This window comes from Elgaria multicarinata, chromosome 2, assembly GCF_023053635.1.
Source record: "Elgaria multicarinata webbii isolate HBS135686 ecotype San Diego chromosome 2, rElgMul1.1.pri, whole genome shotgun sequence".
Lineage (NCBI taxonomy): Eukaryota > Metazoa > Chordata > Lepidosauria > Squamata > Anguidae > Elgaria > Elgaria multicarinata.
Window position 1 is genome coordinate 38,945,894 of NC_086172.1, and position 23,239 is coordinate 38,969,132.

Here is a 23,239-nt window from a genome sequence, read left to right on the forward strand (position 1 = left end):
TTCTCTTACATTTACACAAAAGTGGCAAATATGTAGATTCTAATTTTTTTATTGTTTTACTTCTTTGTTCAGATCCACCAGGCCCTCCAACACGAGTTCAACCTGTTGAGATCACTAAAGATTCTGTAACATTAACTTGGGCTGAACCAGACGAAGATGGTGGTAGCCCTATCACTGGTTACTGGGTTGAACGATTTGACCCTGATCAAGATAAATGGATACGATGCAATAAAATACCAGTTAAAGATACAACATTCAAGTAAGATCATTTATATGCTTACTGTCGACAAATAGATTTTCAATAGATAAATAGGCTTAGAAGAATATTAACTCATTTGTTTTTAAATAGGCCTGTTTTTAAATAAACAGATCACTTTTGTATATTCTTGGCTCAATAACATCATATATTAGAATAAAGAACTAATTTCCTGTAATTGCTTGAAATAATTGTCTTGCTGTTCATCATTTCAGAACACATTAGCCAGTGGAATATCCTTTCCCTGCCACGTTCATACCCATCCACTAATGTCATATAGGAGCCACTGAATAGGGCAACTGAAGGTTGCCATGGGGTATCCTTGGTGTAGTAGCACCAATTGCTACTCTTGCATCAGTAGTGGAGTTGAGACTTCAAAGGGTGACTCTGTGTTAGTGCAATTGTTTGTAGCATTAGTGTTGATTTCAGAACTTCTCAAAAGAAGACTAATAGTGTCTTCTGCCTTTTTTACATTCCTAGTAATTTGAACTGCTAATACAAATGAGGTTTGGATCCAGATTTAGTCATACGTATAGTAGATCCATTGAAATTAATGGGATTTAATTTAGTTATTGCTAACTAAAGTTCCATTGATTTCAATAGGTCTACTCTAAGTAGGACTAAATAGGAATGCTTCACATCCAAACATTATACTTGCCTGCCTTCAAAATGGCACTTTTACTATTCCACGTGTGAGCAGCTCACAGATTTTGTTAGGCAGTATTTGTAATAAGCTGTTTGCTTCATTAATTTTTGTTGCTGTCCTGTTACAAACCCAGAGATTAAAGAAACTGATCAGATTACGAACATAGATCTTCAGCAAGGCTTCAACACATCAAGCCATTTTTAACAGATCATATTAGAATGATTAATCCTTCGAATTTTAAGCACTTCAAGTATAAATTGTTTACTAACTACATTTTTGGTGGTGGTGCATGTCCTACCACCATGTATGCATCCGACAAGGAACCTCTGGATTGCGGGAGAGTAGATGATATTTTTTTCTTTGTACCTGTGGGATGACATAGGCTAACATATACACAATAGACACTTGTGTTTATACAAATGTTTACTGTTAGCATTGAATAATATTTAGCACTAAATATACATTTAATGCATTATCATCATCATCATTATTAGGGTAAAAGGTCTTACAAACCACAAGAAGTATAAGTTCCGTGTCTTGGCTGAGAACCTTGCTGGGCCAGGGAAACCAAGCAAACCGACAGATGCAATCTTAGTGAAGGATCCCATTGGTATGTAGATGTTTCTCATAGATCAATTTTATAACTTAAACCAAGTTCTACCGTTGAGATTTCAATCTAAATGTTCAATTTATGCCCAGATCCCCCATGGCCTCCTGGAAAACCAACGGTGAAAGATGTTGCTAAGACCTCATGTTTCCTGAACTGGACAAAGCCGGAACATGATGGCGGTGCCAAAATTGAGTCATATGTTATTGAGTTGTTAAAGACTGGTACAGATGAGTGGGTGAGAGTGGCTGACGGAGTTCCCACGACAGAACACTTCCTCAAAGGACTTATGGAGAAACAAGAATACTCTTTCCGAATCCGAGCTGTGAACAAAGCTGGAGAGAGTGAACCCAGTGAACCCAGCGATCCTGTGTTGTGCAAGGAGAGGCTGAGTAAGTAGCTCTTCGTTACAACCATGGTGCATGTTCAGTATGCAGTGGAAGCTTTAAAGACTTATTTTTACTTCATTTTCATCAATGGGTCTTTATTTTATGGACTCCCTATTTTTCTTTCCACTGGTTAAATACTCTGGCAAGTTCAACTTAATAATAACCATTTTCTTAATGCCTTTATAGATCCTCCTTCACCACCTCGCTGGCTTGAAGTCATTAATATCACTAAAAACACTGCAGACCTTAAATGGACAGTGCCAGAACGAGACGGGGGCTCCCCGATTACAAATTACATTGTTGAAAAGAGAGACGTGCGGCGCAAAGGCTGGCAGACCGTTGACACTACAGTAAAGGACACCAAATATACAGTGACACCACTGACAGAAGGCTCTCTGTATGTATTCCGTGTTGCTGCAGAAAATGCAGTGGGACAGAGTGACTACTGTGAAATTGAGGACTCCGTTCTTGCTAAAGACACCTTCAGTAAGTTTTCAATGCACATGTTCAGAGTTCAGTTTCAAAGAACTAGGCCATTGTTTTTACATTTAGCTTTTCCTAACATGAATAATATTTATTTTAGCTACCCCTGGAGCACCATATGCACTTACACCAGTTGAAGTGACGAAGAGACATGTTGACTTAAAATGGGAACCACCTAAGAATGACGGTGGCAGACCAATTCTACGGTAAGAGTGACATCTGTGTGCGTGTGTGTGTGTGTGTGTGTGTGTGTGTGTGTGTGTGTGTGCCTGCCTGTGCAAGTGACCAAAGTACTAGATAATAAGGTTTTCTACCATGTATTTGCATTACACTATGGGTTAATAGAAGACTGGTGTGATATTTTGCTGACATGCATTCTAATATGTGGTAAAGATTGAGAGTTTTATTAAGTGATAATTTATTTATTTATTTTATTTATTTATTACATTTTTATACCGCCCAATAGCCGAAGCTCTCTGGGCGGTTCACAAAAATTGATAAGGCTTTCCCACATTAACCACATGGTTAGTTGGTCATTTTTATTCACTCAGAATGAGAGTGGTATTCATTAATTGAACTGGAAAGCTATAGAAAGGGATTAATTTGTAATAAATAAATGTAGGAGCTGAATCCAGGAGAGTAAGCTTGAGAAAACTATAAGATAAAAATAGGCGTGGTAAGAATGGCATTGATTTGCTAGGGAAGATAATCAAATGATTTGAAGGAATACATGCTAATGATATTAATGAAAGGTACAGTTCTCAGTCCGCTGCATGCATCAACGTGGATGCCAAGCCATTCCAGATGTGCAGCTCTCTGCGCACTGGATGGAGGCTGATAGGAATTCTGTATGCAGAGCTGAGCGCATGGAAGGAATGATGGAGCAGGAGGACTGGTTGTTGTCTTAAATGTTTGTTACGTTTCTTATAGGCATATATTATTTATTACATTAGTGATTTTTTTTATCTAAATGCTTGATTTGTGTGTTTTTTTAATTTTAACAATTTTATTATTTTCTACAGAAAGCAAAGCACAAAGGGGAAAGGGAGAATTTTTTAAAAAAAATCACATAACATCACATACTTGACTAATAATATAGTACACTACTTCTAATAAAATACATATACCAAACATATAAGGCCATATTCCATTTGAGGCAATCTTCATGTCAGACATAGGCTGTCAATGACTTCCCTTTCGCCAGCCCGGTATTATGTAAAAACCACAGATTATATATAAAATCCACACACAAATAGATCATTCTTTTGCAACTCTTGTATATACTCTATCAGAGGTTTCCAGTCCAGTACAAATGAGGTTGATTTTTGTCTTAGTAACGCCATGAGTTTCACTATCTCCGCCAACTCCAAAACCTTGAGGAGCCATTCCTCTGTTGATGGTACTTGAGTCTTTTTCCAATATTGCGCATATAGTAGTCTGGCTGCTGTTGTCATATACAAAAATAACAGTCCTCCTTGATTTGCTTTTACTTCAGTCTCTCTGATTCATTTCGTTATATGGTTTTATGTGAACCGCCCAGAGAACTTCGGCTATGGGGCGGGATACAAATAATAATAATAATAATAATAATAATAATAATAATAATAATAATACCCATTATTCACACAGATACGTTATTGAAAAGAAAGACAAACTGGGCACCCGCTGGGTGAAAGCGGGCAAGACAGCTGGACCTGACTGCAATTACAGAGTAACGGATGTCATTGAAGGCACAGAGGTTCAGTTCCAGGTTCGTGCTGAGAATGAGGCTGGATGTGGTCATCCTAGTGAACCAACTGATATTCTGGCAATTGAAGACCCAACAAGTGAGTCACGATGAAAATTAAAACGAATGAAATGTGTGTTATGCCAAAGCGTATAATAGAAAATAACATTTATTTTCCATTCTGGCAGGCCCTCCTTCACCTCCTCTCGACTTGCATGTGACAGATGCAAGCAGAAAACACATTTCGATTGCATGGAAACCACCAGAGAAAAATGGCGGAAGTCCCATCATTGGGTACAATATTGAGCTCTGTGAAGCAGGAACTGAGAAATGGATGAGAATAAATTCTCGGCCAGTCAAAGACTTGAAATACAAAGCAGAAGAAGGAATTGTACCTGACAAGGAATATGTTCTCAGGGTCAGAGCTGTCAATGCTATAGGAGCTAGTGAACCATCAGACATATCAGAAAATGTTGTAGCCAAAGATCCAGATTGTAAGTATATTTCTTTTCAAAGCCATCACAAAATAAATGATCATTCTTTTGGCACACTAATTGAAATTATTTTTCTGGGGTTTTTTTTCTCTCCCTCACAGGTAATCCGACTATTGATCTAAAGACTAAAGACATTATTGTAGTTGAAGGTGAAAAGTTAAGTGTTCCTGTTCCCTTCAGAGCTGTTCCATCTCCAACCATTGCATGGCATAAAAATGGAAAGGAGGTTAAAACAGGTGACCGGACAACAATGAAGAGCGATTACACTTCTGCCTTGCTGGAAGTAACAAATACTGTCCATGCTGACGCTGGTGTTTACACTATTACCTTGGAGAATAAATTGGGTTCAACAACTGGTACTATCAATGTCAAAGTGATAGGTAATTTATTTTTCTTGTATTAGCCAACAGTTTTATTAGACTCATAATGGTGACTAAGTGGCAAGGTACGCAGTTCTTGGCTGTTTAATAGATACATGTGAACATAAGCCAATGCAGATGATGTTTCTTGCTGTAATACCCAGATATCCTGGTAATGACAGAGAATAAAATAGACAAACTAGTCATCTGATTAGGCATCTGTCCACCTGAGGAAATGTAAATTTTATACACATGATTTGTCACCAACGTGTTTAATGTTCATATGTGTTGTGCAGACACACATAATATTTGGGTTAATATAGTTTTCAAGCCTACTGATATTTACTTAATTAATGCTACGTGTGTGCATATTATTTTTCAAATAGGTCTGCCTGGACAATGCAGCTCTATTAAGGCAAGTGACGTGACTAAAGACTCATGCAAGGTTACCTGGGAACCTCCGGAATTTGATGGCAATACTCCCATATTACATTATGTACTGGAACGAAGAGAAGCTGGAAGGAGAACATACATACCAGTGATGTCTGGTGAGAACAAATTGGCATGGAATGTAAAGGATCTTATCCCAAATGGTGAATACTACTTCCGTGTTAAAGCTGTCAATAAAATTGGAGGAGGTGAATACCTTGAACTGAGAAATCCAGTGATTGCAGAAGATCCAAAACGTAAGTTTTTTTATTTTGCTGGATCATCATGTACACTGAAAATGTAAATCGTTCCTCTTTGACTTCTGTTTATACGTTTTCTTTGTAATTTTCAATATGCAGAACGTCCAGATCCACCAGTTGATCTTGAGACTCACAATCCCACATCGAAGTCAATAACGCTCACATGGAAGCCACCATTGTATGATGGAGGAACCAAAATTATGGGCTACGTTTTGGAAAAGCTGGTTAAAGGAGGAGAGAAGTGGGAAAGATGCAACGACTTTTTGGTTCCACTTTTGACTTACACTGTAAAAGGCCTTGAGGAAGGCAAAGAATATCAGTTCCGTGCCCGCGCAGAGAATGCTGCAGGTGTCAGTGAACCTTCTAATGTCACTCCTCTGGTGAAAGCAGTCGATCCCATTGGTATGTTTTGCACCTTTCCCCTTCCCATTTATTTCCAACAATGCGTGAGAAATTGCTATAGTATCAAATGTAAACTAAAATTACGTTTTTATTGTTACAGAGGCTCCAAAAGTCTTCATTGGCACGGGTCTGCAAGCTGGCCTTGAGGTAAAGGAAGGTTCTGAGATTCCACTTGAAGCACGTGTTTCAGGGTCACCATACCCAAGTATCGCTTGGTTATGGAATGATGAAGTAATTAAACCAGAAGAAATCAAGAAGAGAGTTACCAGGGTTACTAGGAGAAAGAAAGGGGAAGTTGCAGAAGACGAGCCTTTCCACTTGTCCTTGCCAGAACGTTTGAGCGTTGACAACAGCAGACAAGGAGAATCTTTTCTGGTTGTTCGGGACTCAATCAGAGCAGACCATGGCACATTTACGATCCGAGTTGAAAATGATCATGGGGTTGCAAAAGCGTCATGTGAAGTCAATGTGTTAGGTATGTCCATGTGCATAATGTGCTTGGTATGGGGGTTTTTTCTTCAAAATTGATATGTGCCAAGTGGTACTCATTGTTTTTTATTTTTCAAAACAGATGTACCTGGCCCACCAGTCGAATTTGCTTTTGAAGATGTTCGAAAAAATTCCATTACTTGCAAGTGGGAACCTCCTTTGGATGATGGTGGAAGTGATATATTGAACTATGTCTTGGAAAAGAAAGACAACACAAAAGCTGAAATTGGCTGGGTTACTGTTACCTCAACACTTAGGCATTGCAAATATAATGTGATCAAACTGATTGAAGGAAAGGAATACGTTTTCCGTGTGAAAGCTGAGAACAGAGTTGGGGTTGGACCTCCTTGTACTTCAAAGCCTGTTGTAGCTAAAGATCCATTTGGTAAGTCTTGTAATGTATCTAAACATATGTAACACTTCCTCCAAAGACAGTGCATTAATCATCATCATCATCATCAACACCACCACCATCTTACACTCATATTGTACTTAAATCATAGAACTTTAATTCTATACAATAATCCAGAATAAAAACCTTGTGGAGAGATAACCACTCAGTTACATCTCCTGGTTATTAGATAGGAGGGCAACCTGTTAAAAATGAAATGGCTAGGTCAGTCCAAGCTAGTTGGCTGGAAAACTTGCCACATCATTGCAAGTTCAATTTTACCATCTTGTCTTGAAATACAAGGGTGGATATTATTTGTATTATATCCTTGAAATAAGGGTATCCTAAGCTAGAATGGTCATCACTGACAAAAAGCAGATTCTCGAAGTGCCCAACAATGCAAAGGAATGGAAAGACAGTTCATACATAAAAAGTGGAAAAATAATTGTGAAAGATTCAATCTTTCTTTCTTTCTGTGGGGCTATTTGTACATGGGGAAAGCCCCGCAGTAGCTGTGAATCTGAGCTGTATCAGTTATATGATGCAGCCACATCTTCATAGCCACCACGGGGCTTTTCCGTGAAGCTGCGCAATGAAAAAGTTGGTGACTTAACCCGACTTTTTCAATGGGAGCAAGGTCAGTACGGCTCTTCTGCTGTTTGACATCATTCCAGAATCAATCTGGTGCCAATCCAGGGGTGGTCTCTGGTGGAAGGTGACAAGCGATTGGTCGGCTTCTACCAGGAAGAGGGGGGGGGAAACTCCAGTACCCAGATGGCCGCCAAAAACCCCATGCTCCCTCCTTGGCATTGGGTAAGTGGGATTTTGGAGGGAGGCAACTCAGCACCATGAAGACAGACCCCAGGTTCATGATCATAAATCCCCTCTCCACTCTATGTCAAACATGCAGATCTGTGTGGTTAGGGTGCTCGATAACGAAATATCTAAATGGGAATGCATTGCTGAAGGCTAAACTACATTTTAGTACACATGAGCAACTCTGAATTTGATTGAACCAGTGGCACTGGGGTTAATAGACATTCTCCCAATCTAACTCATGTCTCCCCACCCCAAGCATTGACCCCAGTTTCTCCCCCTGGGTAATAAATTAAGGTATTGTATAGTGGATAATTTATCTCTTAGTCTGCAATCGAATAATAGTGTTGAAATTAGTGATACCTGCTTTCAAGTAAACATGAATAAGATTGGGCTGCATATTGCAACTGAAGTTGCAAGTAAAGATATGATATTTCAAATTTAGCCTCCTAGACAATTTTACATGTGATCTCTTCAACTATTACATTGAATTTCAAGTCTATATAGCTAACCATGATCTGCTAAAGCCTGCATATTTCCTTTTTATAGGTCCTCCTGATGCACCTGATAAACCTCTAGTAGAAGAGCCTTCCAGCAGTAGTATGTTGGTTAAATGGAATGAGCCTAAAGACAATGGCAGCCCCATTTTGGGATACTGGGTTGAAAAACGTGAAATCAATGGAACTCACTGGGCTCGAGTGAATAGAGAACTTGTGAATACCCTGGAAATGAAGGTTGAAGGACTATTGGAAGGATTAACATATGTTTTCAGAGTTTGTGCTGAGAATGCAGCTGGTCCGGGCAAATTCAGTCCTCCATCAGATCCTAAAATTGCACAAGATCCAATATGTAAGTTTTAAAATGTATAATATTATCATTGGGTATGAGAAAGGAAGTTTTAAAAAATTATGAATGCTGATTTATGTATTTGCTTTCTTTAGTGCCACCTGGTCCACCTGTTCCAAGAATTGTTGATACAAGCTCAACAAGTATTGACTTAGAATGGGATGCTCCACTGTACAACGGGGGTGGAGAAATCACTGGTTACTACGTTTACAAGCAGTTTGTGGGCTCGAATGAGTGGTCACGTTGCACAGAGAAAGCTGTTAAAGTTCGAAGCTATATAGTTAAAGGAATTAGGGAAGGTGCTGATTACAAAATTCGGGTGACGGCTATTAATATTGCTGGAGAAGGACCTCCTGGAGAAACTGAGCCTGTAACAGTTGCAGAACCTCAAGGTACAGTGATCATTGAGTTTAAAATTAAATCTAATGTCAAATAGTTCATGTGATTTTTAATTAATTAACTAATTAATTGCCTCTCTTTTTCCTGCATACAGAGCCTCCCACGGTTGAACTGGATGTTTCCGTCAAAGCAGGTGTTCAGATATTAGCAGGTCAAACCCTTAAACTTCCTGCTGTTGTTACTGGACGCCCTACTCCTACAATTGTATGGACTTTAGAGGAAGGGGAAATTGACAAAGAACGAGTTGTGATTGAAAACATTGGCACGTCATCTGTGTTGATGATCAAAAATGCACTCAGAAAAGACCATGGAAGATATGTGATTACTGCAACAAATGAGAGTGGTTCTAAATTTGCTGCAACCAGGGCAGAAATATTTGGTAAGACATACTACATACAGTGAAATTAACACATAAGCTATCTGTGCTCTTTAATTACATCTCATGTCTTCTTTTCTAGATGTTCCTGGACCAGTGACTGATCTACATCCTGTAGTGGTGAATAGAAAGATGTGTTTGCTTAATTGGGATGATCCCAAAGATGATGGTGGAAGTGAGATTATTGGCTTCCTTGTAGAAAGGAAAGATGCCAAAATGCATACATGGAGACTAGCTGTAGACACAGACAGATCTAAGTGTGACATTACAGGTCTTGTTGAAGGACAAGAATATAGGTTCCGTGTATTCGCCAAGAACAAGTTTGGCTGTGGTCCACCTGTTGAACTAGGACCTATCCTTGCTGTTGACCCCAAAGGTAAGGTTGTTGTGCTGCTCTAAATCATGAGAACACTTCAGGACATAAGATCCCTTTCTTTTTCTTTTAATTTGAAATTTAAAAGTAATACAAAGAAGTTTCTATGTAGCCTTTTATCGTTAGAAGATCTATTACAATATGCAAAAAAGGGGGCAATTTTTTCACAGTTGAACCTTGGGTATGTTAATCTCATAACAGAGGACATTTGTAGCGTCAGGAGAATTGCAATACCTGCAATCCAGCATGTTTATAATCCAGTTTTAGAATTGCTGATTGCTCCAGGTCTAAATGGTAGACTGACCTCTAGCAGGTTCAACACAGGTAACACAGGCCAAGGGAGTGACTATTGCAGAAAAATATCCATGCAACTTTGTATAGATTGTTTCTTTCTGCTCTGCATTTATATAGTCATGTGTGTTGTTGTCCAATTTTCCATCCTCCCTACCATACGTAATGTGACCATTGGTGTATTTTTGAGGTAGCATGGCCTTTCTATTTAAATGAGAATTTGAGATCTGTTTTAAAGATAAAGGGAAATCATTTAAAATCTGCAGAGCTTCCTCCCTTGTTTTTAATTAACATATTGTTGTATGTTCTGAGCCTCTGGGAAGTCTCATATGCACCCAAATAAATCAGGTCACCCTTTCAGTATTAGTACCTTACTGCACAACCATAATGTCATAAAAAGGCAAACTTTTCCATGTGAATGTGTATGAATTAAACTCGTCACTGCTCCTTTCTTGTGACCACAGGGCCTCCCACTGCACCTGAGAGGTTTATGTACACAGAGAGAACGAAATCATCTGTTACACTTGACTGGAAACCTCCCCGTAATGACGGTGGCAGCCCCATCATTGGTTACATCGTTGACAAGAGAAGACATGACTCAAATGAATTTGAAAGAGTCAATAAGAGACTCTGCCCAACTACATCACTCCTTGTTGACAATCTTGCTGAGTTGCATATGTATGAATTCCGAGTCAAGGCAGTCAATGAGATTGGAGAAAGTGAACCATCATTGCCTCTTAATGTGGTTATACAAGATGATGAAGGTGAGGCTGTTTAACAGAAAGATACACAATTTTACCTATAAATGTGACAGTTAGGTTTTAACTCTAGATTTTATTGTATCTTAAACTGTTGCACTGTTACCTTGGTATGTGCATTTTCCTTTTCAGAACCTCCCACCGTGACTTTACGTCTGACTGTTCGGGGAGATACGATCAAAGTAATGGCAGGACAGCCAGTCAACATCCCTGCAGATGTGACAGGTCTTCCAATGCCAAAGATTGAATGGTCCAAAGATGATGTTATTATTGACAAACCATCCGATGCCCTTAAGATCACCAAAAAAGAAGTTTCTAGAACAGAGGCAAAAACTGAACTCAGTATGCCCGCAGCATTTAGGAAAGAAAAAGGCACTTATACAGTTACAGCTTCCAATCGTCTCGGCACAGCATACCGCAACGTTCATGTTGAAGTATTTGGTAAGTACCTGATTTGCAGCTTAATTGAACAAGGTTTCCTGTGTTTATTTCTACCATAACACACTATTGAAATTGGTTTTCTTTAGATCGTCCTTCTCCGCCAAGAAACCTCACCGTTTCTGATATTAAAGCTGAATCTTGCTGCTTGACTTGGGATGCTCCACTTGATAATGGTGGCAGTGAGATTACTCACTACATTCTTGAGAAACGTGATGCAAGCAAGAAGAAATCTGACTGGGAGGAAGTATCCAGCACAGTGGTGGATAGACGATTTGGGGTAAAGTTTTGGTCTTGATTTCGTAGATAAAACGCATGGTCTTCAAGTGGAAAAGAGTAGAATTACCCAAGCTGATGTTATACAACCCATTTCCCAGATTCCTAATAACTTATTCCCATTTATATATCTCCCTTCCCTTCAATGCCAAAAGAAATGCAATGTAAAGTTTGCCGTTATTTTATGTGGGGGAGAAATGAAATAGGCAAATCAATACTCTGCACAGTGGTACCTCACCCCCATCCCTTGTTGCAGAGTTGCAAGTGGTCTGTGCCCTAGGGCTGAGTTAGTAGGAGTCAATGGAGATGGGTTAATGATGGATAAAGCCTTGAAGTATCACAGCAGCATACATGTGGCTTTTTCAGAAATTGTTTTAAGAGGGCCATTTCCTCATAGGACTTGTTTTCTATACCTCTGACCCTCTTCATTGTCCTCCTCTGAATCTGTTCGATTTGTCTACATCCTCCTCAAATTCTGAATAGAATACTCCAGATCAGTACTCTAAAAGCGATTTCATGTGTATGTAGTGGTGTGACAAAGATTGATAATAGAAACAATTAGATCTTGGACATTCTTCTACCTTTTGAGCCAGTTGTTTTCTTTCTGAGTAATATAAAATGGTTTCTGAGATAGGTTTACAAGGTATGCTTTGACTGTGGCAGGAATATGATTTGCAAAGTCTGGAAAGCTATCATTGCGCTCAGAAAATCAGAATTGTTAAGAAACCGAGTTTATTTGGGCCAAATCCACAGTTTACTAGAGATTATTGAAAAAAATATAAGTACATAAGGGATGTCTGGAATTTTCTAGCATGAATTGCACATTAATAATAATAATAATAATAATAATAATAATAATAATAGGCAGTATTTGAATTTAATAATTTAAAAATGGTTTAAATCCAGTATAATGCTAGTGGAAATCCACTAGCATTACAGGATTTTCTCCCTCTCTCCTTCCTTGAGCAGCCCTCTGTGCTGCCTGAAAATCTGCTCAAGAGATTTCCTCAGACCTCTGGAACCAATTTGGAGGATGGCAGGGGGGTGCAATGTGGAGAGGGAAGATCCCCCCCTCAGTTTCTCTGGCAGCACTACTTCTGTCAACAGAATGACTCCATAGGATACATTTTAAGCATGTTCTGGTTTTTCCCCAGTTAACAAATAAAAAAAGCATACTTTCCCCATTCTGAATATGAGTAAAAAATAATGGCATGGTGTGTTTTGAAGTAAATTATTTGTGTCACATGATCTTGGATATAATGTGTTGAAAGTCTCTGAAACAACACAGGCTTTTAATTTTTGAATGGATCCTTTTAAAATGACATTTTATATTTTTGTTTCACTTTTCAGGTCTATAAACTTACAACAAATGGTCAATATCAATTCAGAGTTAGAGCTGTGAATAGGTTTGGAACAAGTGATGAATGTCTTTCAGAGAAAGTAGTTATCAAGGATCCTTATGGTCTACCTGGACCTCCTGGAAAACCAAAGGTTATTGAACACACTAGGTCGTCAATGCTAGTAACATGGACACCTCCTCTAGACAATGGTGGAGCTGCAATTACTGGCTATTGGCTAGAGAAGAAAGAAGAAGGAGGTGTCTACTGGTCTCGTGTCAACAGAGCTCCAGTAACAAAACCAGCTGTGAAAGGACTGGAATTCAATGTACTGCGTTTGATTGAAGGTGTAAAATATCAGTTCAGAGCTATGGCTATAAATATTGCTGGAGTCGGCCCTCCAAGTGAACCATCAGATCTTGTTGAAGCTGCAGATCCAATCTGTAAGTATAAAGTGTATAAAGAACATTAGGCAGTAAATGACTCCAATGGCAGACTGTGCCCCTTTTATTCAATAGCTTAAGCCTGCTGAACAATGATCCTATAATTTCAGTACATTTGAGCTCTAATCTTTAATGAGTTTCATTGTTATATGCAGGTATTGTCATGATATATAGCAATTGTTGAAAATTCTGTGTTATGTTAGAAATATATATATAATGCATTAATATCTGGGGTTTTGCCCCATACATGCATTAGAATAAGTTGTGTAATAGGCACTAGCAATGGAGGGGCATTTGCCTAATCCAAAATTTGTTACATTTCCTCAATAGTTCCTCCTGGTGCCCCATCATGCCCAGATGTGAAAGACAGAACCAAGTCGACTATATCTCTTGCATGGAAACCTCCACAGAAAGATGGCGGCAGTCCCATTAAAGGATACATTGTTGAGATGCAAGAAGAAGGCAGTTCAGATTGGAAGAAGGTGAACGAACCAGACAAGCTGTTCCCTACCTGCGAATGTGTCGTACCCAACCTGAAAGAGCTCAGAAAGTACAGATTTAGAGTCAAGGCTGTAAATGCTGCCGGAGAATCTGAGCCCAGTCTTGCTACTTCCGAAATACCATGCAAGGATATTCTAGGTAAGGATTCTTGGAAATAATTCTTTCTGCTAGAATATGAGGAAAGATCCAAGATACATATTTTACACAGGCTTTTTAATGTATTGTTGTTTTAACATTCATTCTAATTTATTTTGATGTATTGGATCATGTTTTTGTAAATCGCTCTCAGAGTGTTGCTAAAGGGGAATATGTAAACTTTTTAAAATAAATACATATTCAGAAGCCTGTGTATATTTTCATAAAAGCAATACACAACTTACAATGTAATCCTACGCATGTCTACTCAGAAGTGAGTGTGATTGAGATCATTGGAGCTTACTCCTATATAAGTTGATATAGGAGTGCATCGTTGTTACAGTTACATGATAGATTATTTTTATTATGTTATTCATATCTTGCAGAGGAGCCAGAAGTATATATCGATGTTGGAGCACAAGATTTGCTCTCTTGTCGTACTGGCACAACAATCAAACTTCCAGCAGTTATTAAGGGACGTCCAATTCCTAAAGTAACTTGGGAATTTGAAGGAGATGCAAAGAAAGCTGTAAAGGTAAGTAGTGGCTAGAGTGTCGGACTAGGAGTCGGAAGATCTGGGTTCTAGTCGCCACTCAGCCATGGAAACCCACTGGGTGACTTTGGGCCAGTCACACACTCTTAGCCCAACCCACCTCACAGGGTTGTTGTTGTGAGGATAAAGTGACGAGGAAGATTATGTACACTGCCTTGGGTTCCTTGCAGGTAAAAAGGCAGCATATAAATGCAATAATAAAATATTCCACTATGAAAGCAGTATGAAAGCGGTATATAAAAGGCAGGAGACACACCACTGCGTTATAGCAGTATTGAAGTGCACTGACAACTGTTGGGGCCCATTGATGCATACCATATTGACACATACAATATACCACTTTTATACCAAAGTGGAGCAATTGTAGTGCTATATCCTGCTTGGTGTAGATGTGTCAATGGGCCCCAACTGTTGTCAGTGCACCTCAGTACCGCTATAAAGCAGTAGTGTAGATCCTGCAGTGCCCTTCAATATCGCTGTAAAGCAGTAGTGTGGCTCCTGCCTTTTATATACCGCTTTCATACCCCTTTCATAGTGGAATATCCTGCTGTTGTAGATGAGCCCTTTGACTTTCCAGTAGTGAGGAACCACCACAGAGCTTTCCATAGCAGCTGGGTGGTGCTGGGGAGGTAATACGGGAGATCCATAACCAGATCTCCTCCTCCAAGTCTGGGCCTCTGTTTCTAGCCTTGGAGAAGGAGCTCCACAGCATCCTTCAGAGCCCCAGACATTGTCTATTGGCCATAGGATTGCTCTGTAACTAAATTTATTGGAACCTCTTTGATATTTACTGTTTTTCTTTTATTTAAAGGATGGACATAATATACCTGAAGATGCTACGGTGAGAAATAGTTTTCATTTATATTCCCCTTTTTTCTTCAAGTAATTTTCAAGTTACTTTTAATCCTTAGTTCTCAATTAATTGATTTTTTGTTTTGTTTGTGCAGGTGGAATCAACAGATACCACTTCCGTCATTATGATCCCTGTATGTAACAGAGGTCATTCTGGGAAATATAGTATTACAGCGAAGAATAAAGCAGGACAGAAAACTGTAAACGTCAGGGTGAATGTCCTCGGTAAGACTAATCAAGCTTAATTTTGCACCATATCGTCAACCTTGTGATTTGAAGATAGCTGTATAAAGGTTCTTCCATTGTCTTTTCACATTTAATAGATGTTCCAGGGCCACCAAAAGACCTGAAAGTAAGTGACATCACAAGATGCAGCTGTAAACTTTCATGGAAAATGCCAGACAATGATGGCGGAGACAGAATCAGAAACTACATTATTGAGAAAAGAACTGTTGAAGGGAAGGCCTGGACAAAGGTCAATGCAAACTGTGCTGGCACATCCTTAACTATTCCTGATCTCATAGCCGGGCAACAATATTTCTTCCGTGTACGTGCAGAAAACCGCTTTGGTGTTGGACCACCAGCAGATACAATTCAAAGGACCACAGCTAGGGATCCAATCCGTGAGTTACATCAAAGTGGAGCAATTGTTTTTACTAATGATTCTGTAACGTTGAGCAGTACTTACTCTACTTTGCTTGTTGTTTTAAGATCCTCCTGACCCTCCTATCAAACTCAAGATTGGTCTTGTAACTAAGAACACAGTGAGCTTGACGTGGAAGCCTCCGAAGAATGACGGCGGTGCTCCTGTGACCCATTACAATATTGAGTGCCTCCGTTGGGATCGTACAGGTGAAGGAAAGGAAGCCTGGCGACAGTGCAATAGACGGGATGTGGAAGAAACAAAGTTTACCGTTGAAGACCTTAAAGAAGGTGACGAATATGAATTCAGAGTGAAAGCAGTAAACGAAGCAGGTCCAAGCAGACCGTCAGCTACCGTTGGGCCAATTGTTGTCAGAGATCAGACATGTAAGTGCTGGAAACATTAGTAGCTCTTGCACTACAAAACAGAGTTCAAAGCATGTATTGGTGCAATAATCGTTTGCTTCTTTTTGTTTGTAGGCCCTCCATCTATTGAACTCAGAGAATTTATGGAGGCAGAAGAAGGAACAGATATTAACATTGTAGCCAAAATAAAGGGTGTGCCCTTCCCTACACTGACTTGGGTTAAAGCTCCTCCAAAGAAACCTGATGACAAACTTCCAGTGCTGTACGACCAACATGTCAACAAGATTGTGGGTGAAGATTCTTGTACTTTAGTGATACAGCAGTCCCGCAGAAAGGATACAGGGCTCTACACTATAACTGCAGTCAATAATTTTGGATCAGATTCAAAGGAGATGAGGCTGAATGTTCTGGGTAAATATTTACAGCTTTTGGCTTCGGCAGCCCAACTTACTATTTGTTATGTAATGCTCAATTTTGACGCCAATTAACATTTTTATTATATGTATTTTCAGGTCGTCCTGGGCCACCAGAAGGACCCATTAAATTTGAATCTATTTCAGCTGATCACATGACATTGTCTTGGCTTCCTCCTAAAGATGATGGTGGCTCTAAGATAACAAACTATGTTATTGAAAAAAGGGAAGCAAACAGAAGGACCTGGGTCCCTGTAACCAATGAGCCTAAGGAATGCCTCTTCACAGTACCCAAATTGCTGGAAGGTCATGAATATGTCTTCCGCATAATGGCACAGAATAAATATGGCATTGGGGAACCTCTTGATAGTGAGCCTGAAACAGCAAGAAATCTTTTCAGTACGTAAATCATTGTTTGAATCAGAATGCAACAAATCAGATTAAGCAATATGATAGCTGCTAGTTAAAATTATTATTTCTAAAATAGTTTTTTATTTTAACATAGCAAACGACTAGGACAATTCAAGTACACCAAAGTTGGGTCAGGGTCCTCTCAGCAGGACAGAAAGGAGGGAGGGAAGATTGGCATTTGCTGCTGCTCCTTCTTATTTTTTTCTTAGAACTATTTCAAAGAAATAGGGCTAGTTTGAATGTTTCCCCTGTGTGGGGGGATGTACCATTGGGGTCTGGGAGGGCTTTGGATCCTTTAGTTCTAAAGCTCCATCCACTCCACATCATGTCCCCAGTCCTTTCCCATTCCCTCCTCTTCGACATTGGCTCTGTCCCAGGGACCATAGGATTGTGCCTTAAAATGTCTATAATAGTTTTAAAAATTTAAATAAATAGAGCCTCTGTGGTTAACTCTTTCTCTGGCTCCATTCAGAAGACACCTTAAACCATGGCTTTTACCACTGTAGTTAATCCAGAAAGCCAGACCATGTTTAGAAGACACCTTAAAACATGGTTTTAACTATGGCTAATAAAGCTTTTTGCCTTAGTCACTGTGGTTAAAGGTACGGTTTAAGATGTCTTCTGAACATGGCCCAACTTTCTGGCTTAACCACCATGGTTAAAGCCAGGGTTTAAGATGTTGTCTGTGTCATGTTGACCCTGTTCAGATGGCAACTAAGCTATGGTGGTTAAGCATTTTGAGCTAAACCTTATGGCTTAGCATGTCGTGTGAACGATGACTTAGTGTGTCAAGTGAACCATTCCTAACTATGGTGTCTACACATTCACTAATCATTTGCTGCAAAAGGGTTAGCAGCCCAACCATAGCTTAACGTGTCATCTGAACAGGCCCGTTAAAATGCATTTTTAGTTTTAGACAACATGTAAGGATCTTGGTACATCTACACTACTTCTGATGGTATTTAATATACCGTTCTGGAAACTCTTTTTGCCTGTTCGCATCGACAGGCAGGCTGCTCCAGCACATGAGAAATTGCGGCATTTGGTGCAGGAGTTAACAGGTCTTTTCAGAATGAAGGTCAGACGTGGCTCTTAGCACAGGATCCTAAGAATTAGAGAAGAACTTGTCTTGGCAATAAGGTATAGCAACAAAGCAGATTGAATTTATATAGAAGTGGGGCAGAAATCTACCACCTTGCCCTTCTTACTTCACAAATGGTGCCGCTGTACCTTTAGTGTGCTACAACATCCACAATAAAAAGGATAGGTTTGGGCTGCATGTTAAGTTGAAGAATTGGGGAAGACAGTTCTGAGGGAAAGCTGCAGCATAGGATATCATACATAAATGAGCAATAGTGAATTAATTTGATGTCCATTTGATGCTTTGACTTTACACTCTGTGTACCTTCTTCCTAGCTGTCCCTGGAATTTGTGACAAGCCAACAGTTAGCAGCATCACACATGATTCAATGACTGTCAACTGGGAGGAACCAGAATATGATGGAGGCTCGCCTGTAACAGGTTATTGGCTGGAGCGTAAAGAAACCACTGGAAAGAGATGGACAAGAGTTAACCGTGATCCCATTAAACCTATGACATTGGGTGTTTCTTACAAAGTAACTGGCCTTATTGAAGGTTCAGATTATCAGTTCCGTGTATATGCTATTAATGCAGCTGGTGTTGGCCCACCAAGCATGCCATCTGATCCAAGAACTGCAAGAGACCCAATTGGTAAATAGTTTAGATTTACTTTTTTAATGTGAAAATGGAAAACATACCACAGAAAAGTGATATAGAAATATTTCATGTATTTTAAATAAATATTCTTAAATAAATAAATGTTACAATGATATTTTTCAGCTCCACCTGGTCCTCCTACTCCAAAAGTTACTGACTGGACAAAATCATCGGTTGACCTTGAATGGGCTCCACCATTAAAAGATGGTGGCTCTAAAGTCACTGGTTACCTTGTGGAATTTAAAGAGGAAGGGAAAGAAGAATGGGAAAAGGTAGGTGCTACAGGAACTTTTATTTAACACGTTATGCTAGAGCGTATTGATTGTATGTACTGAGGAGGTCATGAGGGACACTGGGCTTAATACTTGAAAGAGTCTCCACTTCATCACCGTGGACTAGCAGGAACAAAATTGCTCCCCAAACCTTCGGGTGACTTAGTGCTGACAGGAATGAGGAACTAGGGAAGTAGGTAGGTAATATAGTAGGGGGAAACCATTCCTAACCGTGGTGGCTACATAACCACAGTTTAAACACGCTCACTGTATGAAGTAGGGATGAAGTAGGGATAAGGAGGAAAGAATGGAAGAGAGAGAATGGAAGAGAGAACCAGTGTGGTATAGTGGCTAAGGTGTTGGAGTGGGAGTTGGGAGATCTGAGTTCTAGTCCTCACTTGGCCATGGAAACCCACTGGGTGACTTAGGGCCAGTCACAGACTCTCGGCCCAACCTACGTCACAGTGTGGTTGTTGTGAGGATAAAATGGAGAGGAGAAGGATTATGTACACTGCCTTGGGTTCCTTGGAGGCAAAAAGGTGGGATATAAATGTAATAAATAATAATAAAAAATAAAAATAAGGCATTTGTATTCGACAGACAGCCTGGTAAAGTAGCATGGTAAACTGAAATGGAGGAAGAAGTTGAGGAGGGGAAAAGCCGGACAGCCTCTGATACTTGACCTATGGGATTCCTGCTGTGTTACAATGTGTTTTGTATCAAAATGTTCATCACACAAATTATTTAGTAAAATGTTGGGAGTCAAATAACTATAATTAAGGATTACTGCCCTTGGAATACGATTGCAATTAAGAAACAGTTAAGCATTTTTAAGTTGCATTTCTAGAATGCTATTGGGGGGGAAAGACTATTTTGTACTATTCTGTACACAAATGTATATTTTCGCAGGGACCAGACGAGAACATAAGGTTCTTCCCAAAGTTCTATTTCTTTTTCCTTGGAGGAAACAGATTTTGATTTAGAAAAGTAGATGTGTCACCTGCATGTTTTACTATTTGACAGATTATTGGTCTCAGACATTATGATGGCCATTCAAATGGTGGCTATTCGTTTCCCATCTCACAACTCCACACAGTCTTTCCGTACAAGCGTTAGCCCCCCCCCACCCCCTATATTTTCGTTCAGCTTTGTCCATTTTAGGATATCGGTCCTATAGGAATCATGTTCGTAATTTTGGGTACTCACTGACACAAAATTACTTTTCATTTTCAGGCAAAAGATAAAGAAATCAGAGGAACCAGGTTTGTTTTAGCAGGATTAAAAGAAGGAGGTTTCTACAGATTTAGAGTCAGAGCAATAAATGCTGCTGGTATTGGAGAGCCTGGAGATGTTACTGAAGTCCTTGAAATGAAAGACAGAATAGGTATTTGTCAGCATAAAAATCCCTTCTTTTTCTTTTCTTTTCTTGCGTGCGTAAAAGAACCGAACCCTACGTATAAAATAACACTGTTTGTTTCTCCAGTTGCTCCTGACCTCCAGTTGGATGCTCATGTGAAAGACAGAATTGTTGTTCATGCCGGTGGAGTGATCCGTATTATAGCTTATGTCTCAGGAAAGCCAGTTCCAACCATTACATGGAGTCGGGATGAAAGAGCTCTGCCAGAAGAGGCTAAAATTGAGGAAACTGTTATTAGTTCTTCTATGGTCATAAAGAACTGCAAGAGAAGTCACCAGGGCATCTACACGCTCCTAGCTAAAAATGCAGGTGGAGAAAGAAAGAAGACTATTATCGTTGACGTGCTGGGTAAGCAGTGCAAGCAGAACATCTGTGCTGTGTTCTTAGTTAGGCCTCAAGGTTCACCTTGAATCAATTTTCATTTTGTTTTCCTTCGCAGATGTACCAGGCCCAGTTGGCATCCCATTTCTTACTGAAAATCTAACCAATGACTCCTGCAAACTTACATGGTTTTCTCCTGAAGACGATGGTGGTTCAGCTATCACCAACTATGTCATTGAAAAGCGTGAAGCGGATCACAGGGCTTGGACACCAGTAACTTATACGGTCACCCGGCAGAATGCTACTGTGCAGGGACTGATTGAGGGAAAAGCATACTTCTTCCGAATTGCACCAGAGAATATCATTGGCATGGGCCCATTTGTAGAGACAACAAAAGAGATTTTAATCAGAGATCCAATAAGTATGTTTTGTTTGTTTGTTTGTTTTATCATTAATGACCACAAGATATGCCTAGGGAAATGTACTTAATATGTTGTAAATGTTTATTTCCAGCCGTACCAGAGAGGCCTGAGGATCTTGAAGTGAAAGCAGTAACTAAAGATTCCGTTACACTGACCTGGAACCCACCTAAGTATAACGGTGGCTCTGATATAACCATGTATGTTTTGGAAAGCCGTCTGATTGGAAAAGAAAAATTCAGTAGAGTTACGAAAGAGAAAATGCTTGACAGGACATACACTGTTGAAGGACTGAAAGAAGGTGACACTTACGAGTATCGTGTGAGCGCTTGTAATATTGTGGGACAAGGCAAACCATCATTTTGTACAAAGCCCATCACGTGCAAAGATGAAATTGGTACGTTTCAGTTTTGGGGTACAGGAAACCCAAACCAACCTATGTGCATTTGTTCTGCAATGTTCTATAAATATAACTGACCTTCCTTTTCTTTTTCTTTAACAATGCCATTAGCTCCTCCACAACTTGAACTTGATATCAGAGAGAAGCTCACTGTCCGTGTAGGAGAAGCTTTCAGTCTGACTGGCCGTTACTCAGGCAAACCACAACCAAAGGTTACTTGGCTCAAAGATGACATTACAGTGAAAGAAGACAAACGGACAAAGATCCAGACCACTCCAGCTACTCTTTGCTTAGGGGTATTAAAATCTGTCCGTGAAGATTCAGGCAGATATTGTGTCATCGTCGAAAACAGTTCAGGATCAAGAAAAGGCTTCTGTCAAGTTACTGTAGTTGGTAAGTGCTGTTATAGTGCTAGAATATGTTCTTCGCATATGAAATACGAATTAGAGCTGATAAAATAAGGAGACAATGGCATATCACAAGTTAGTTTGTATTGACTTGCTACTATTTAGCCAAAGTACGCTGTGAGGAACTTTGGTAGTTACAGTTGTTTACTTATTTATTTATTGCATTTTTATACCGGCCAATAGCCAAAGCTCTCTGGGCAGTTCACATTTATGAAAAAGCTGTAGTTATTTCCCTGATTTAAACCTCATTTGATGAATGTCTTCTTATTCTGAACAAAAACTAAAGCCCATTATGATATATAAGCTTATGTTTATACTGGAAAATGTGTTGAAGGAATGTCCTGACCACCTCTTTATAATCCAAAACTGTGAGGAAAGAACAATGGGTTGGCTCCAGAGGGTCCCTTTTGCAAGTAGAAGGTATTTCCACTCACACAAGTTGCCCTCTCCTATTTCTGCTAATTTTCTCTTCCCAGTACAGTCTCTGAAGTACATGCTGTGCCGTCTTGGAGGGTCTCCCCACCATCAGAAGTGGCTTCACAGGGGTGGGCGGTAGGAAGAAAGGGATGCAGCGGGGAGAAAATAGCAGGACAACCCTATCACGTGCTTGGAGTTCCCCCTTCCATATCTCTGGTTCCAACCCAATAAATTCTGTACTTTTAACCTCAATCCTTCTATTTTAAAATGCTTAAATTGACCACTAGGTCCTGCAGAAACAGTAAAGGCAACATGAATGTTAAAATAACGACCCAATCCTATACTCTAGCAATGACATTAGAAATCAAGATGTTGCACTAGCAGTACAGGGATATTGCTCTAAACACCAATGTTTTCTAAATTTCCAGAAGCTGAAGCATGCTTCAAGCCTTAGATAGGAAAAGGTTTACTTGTGAATTGTATAAGAGTAAGAAATACCTGCCGTCATAGGATCCCACCTTCTGTATTTTGCATGAATCATATTTCTGGGAGTGCCTTTTTGTTGGGGCAGGCAGTTCTGCTGTATTTCTGAATCAAGAGTGAGGGAACTGAGCCACTTACACCAAATACAGAGATGTGGCAAAACTATCAAAAGATGACTGGGAGGCCAGTCAACATTCATGGTACAGGAA

General features: G+C 39.7%; 1 protein-coding gene across 1 annotated transcript in view; it reads left to right on the forward strand.

The window, feature by feature from the left end:
* Nucleotides 1-23,239, forward strand: part of TTN (titin) — a 304,366-nt gene that overhangs the window by 213,624 nt on the left and 67,503 nt on the right. Inside the window, exons 183-217 of the mRNA XM_063116312.1 lie at nt 73-259; nt 1,397-1,512; nt 1,602-1,901; nt 2,085-2,384; nt 2,482-2,587; nt 4,011-4,207; nt 4,296-4,601; nt 4,703-4,981; nt 5,347-5,646; nt 5,749-6,051; nt 6,152-6,526; nt 6,623-6,925; nt 8,297-8,596; nt 8,689-8,985; nt 9,087-9,371; nt 9,451-9,744; nt 10,497-10,796; nt 10,923-11,231; nt 11,318-11,508; nt 12,855-13,284; nt 13,615-13,923; nt 14,307-14,455; nt 15,285-15,314; nt 15,421-15,550; nt 15,649-15,948; nt 16,037-16,354; nt 16,448-16,744; nt 16,846-17,145; nt 18,574-18,888; nt 19,018-19,166; nt 20,400-20,550; nt 20,650-20,931; nt 21,023-21,325; nt 21,418-21,720; nt 21,835-22,116. Coding sequence (XP_062972382.1) covers nt 73-259; nt 1,397-1,512; nt 1,602-1,901; nt 2,085-2,384; nt 2,482-2,587; nt 4,011-4,207; nt 4,296-4,601; nt 4,703-4,981; nt 5,347-5,646; nt 5,749-6,051; nt 6,152-6,526; nt 6,623-6,925; nt 8,297-8,596; nt 8,689-8,985; nt 9,087-9,371; nt 9,451-9,744; nt 10,497-10,796; nt 10,923-11,231; nt 11,318-11,508; nt 12,855-13,284; nt 13,615-13,923; nt 14,307-14,455; nt 15,285-15,314; nt 15,421-15,550; nt 15,649-15,948; nt 16,037-16,354; nt 16,448-16,744; nt 16,846-17,145; nt 18,574-18,888; nt 19,018-19,166; nt 20,400-20,550; nt 20,650-20,931; nt 21,023-21,325; nt 21,418-21,720; nt 21,835-22,116 — 9,096 coding nt within the window. The remainder of the gene's footprint in view (nt 1-72; nt 260-1,396; nt 1,513-1,601; nt 1,902-2,084; nt 2,385-2,481; nt 2,588-4,010; nt 4,208-4,295; nt 4,602-4,702; nt 4,982-5,346; nt 5,647-5,748; nt 6,052-6,151; nt 6,527-6,622; nt 6,926-8,296; nt 8,597-8,688; nt 8,986-9,086; nt 9,372-9,450; nt 9,745-10,496; nt 10,797-10,922; nt 11,232-11,317; nt 11,509-12,854; nt 13,285-13,614; nt 13,924-14,306; nt 14,456-15,284; nt 15,315-15,420; nt 15,551-15,648; nt 15,949-16,036; nt 16,355-16,447; nt 16,745-16,845; nt 17,146-18,573; nt 18,889-19,017; nt 19,167-20,399; nt 20,551-20,649; nt 20,932-21,022; nt 21,326-21,417; nt 21,721-21,834; nt 22,117-23,239) is intronic.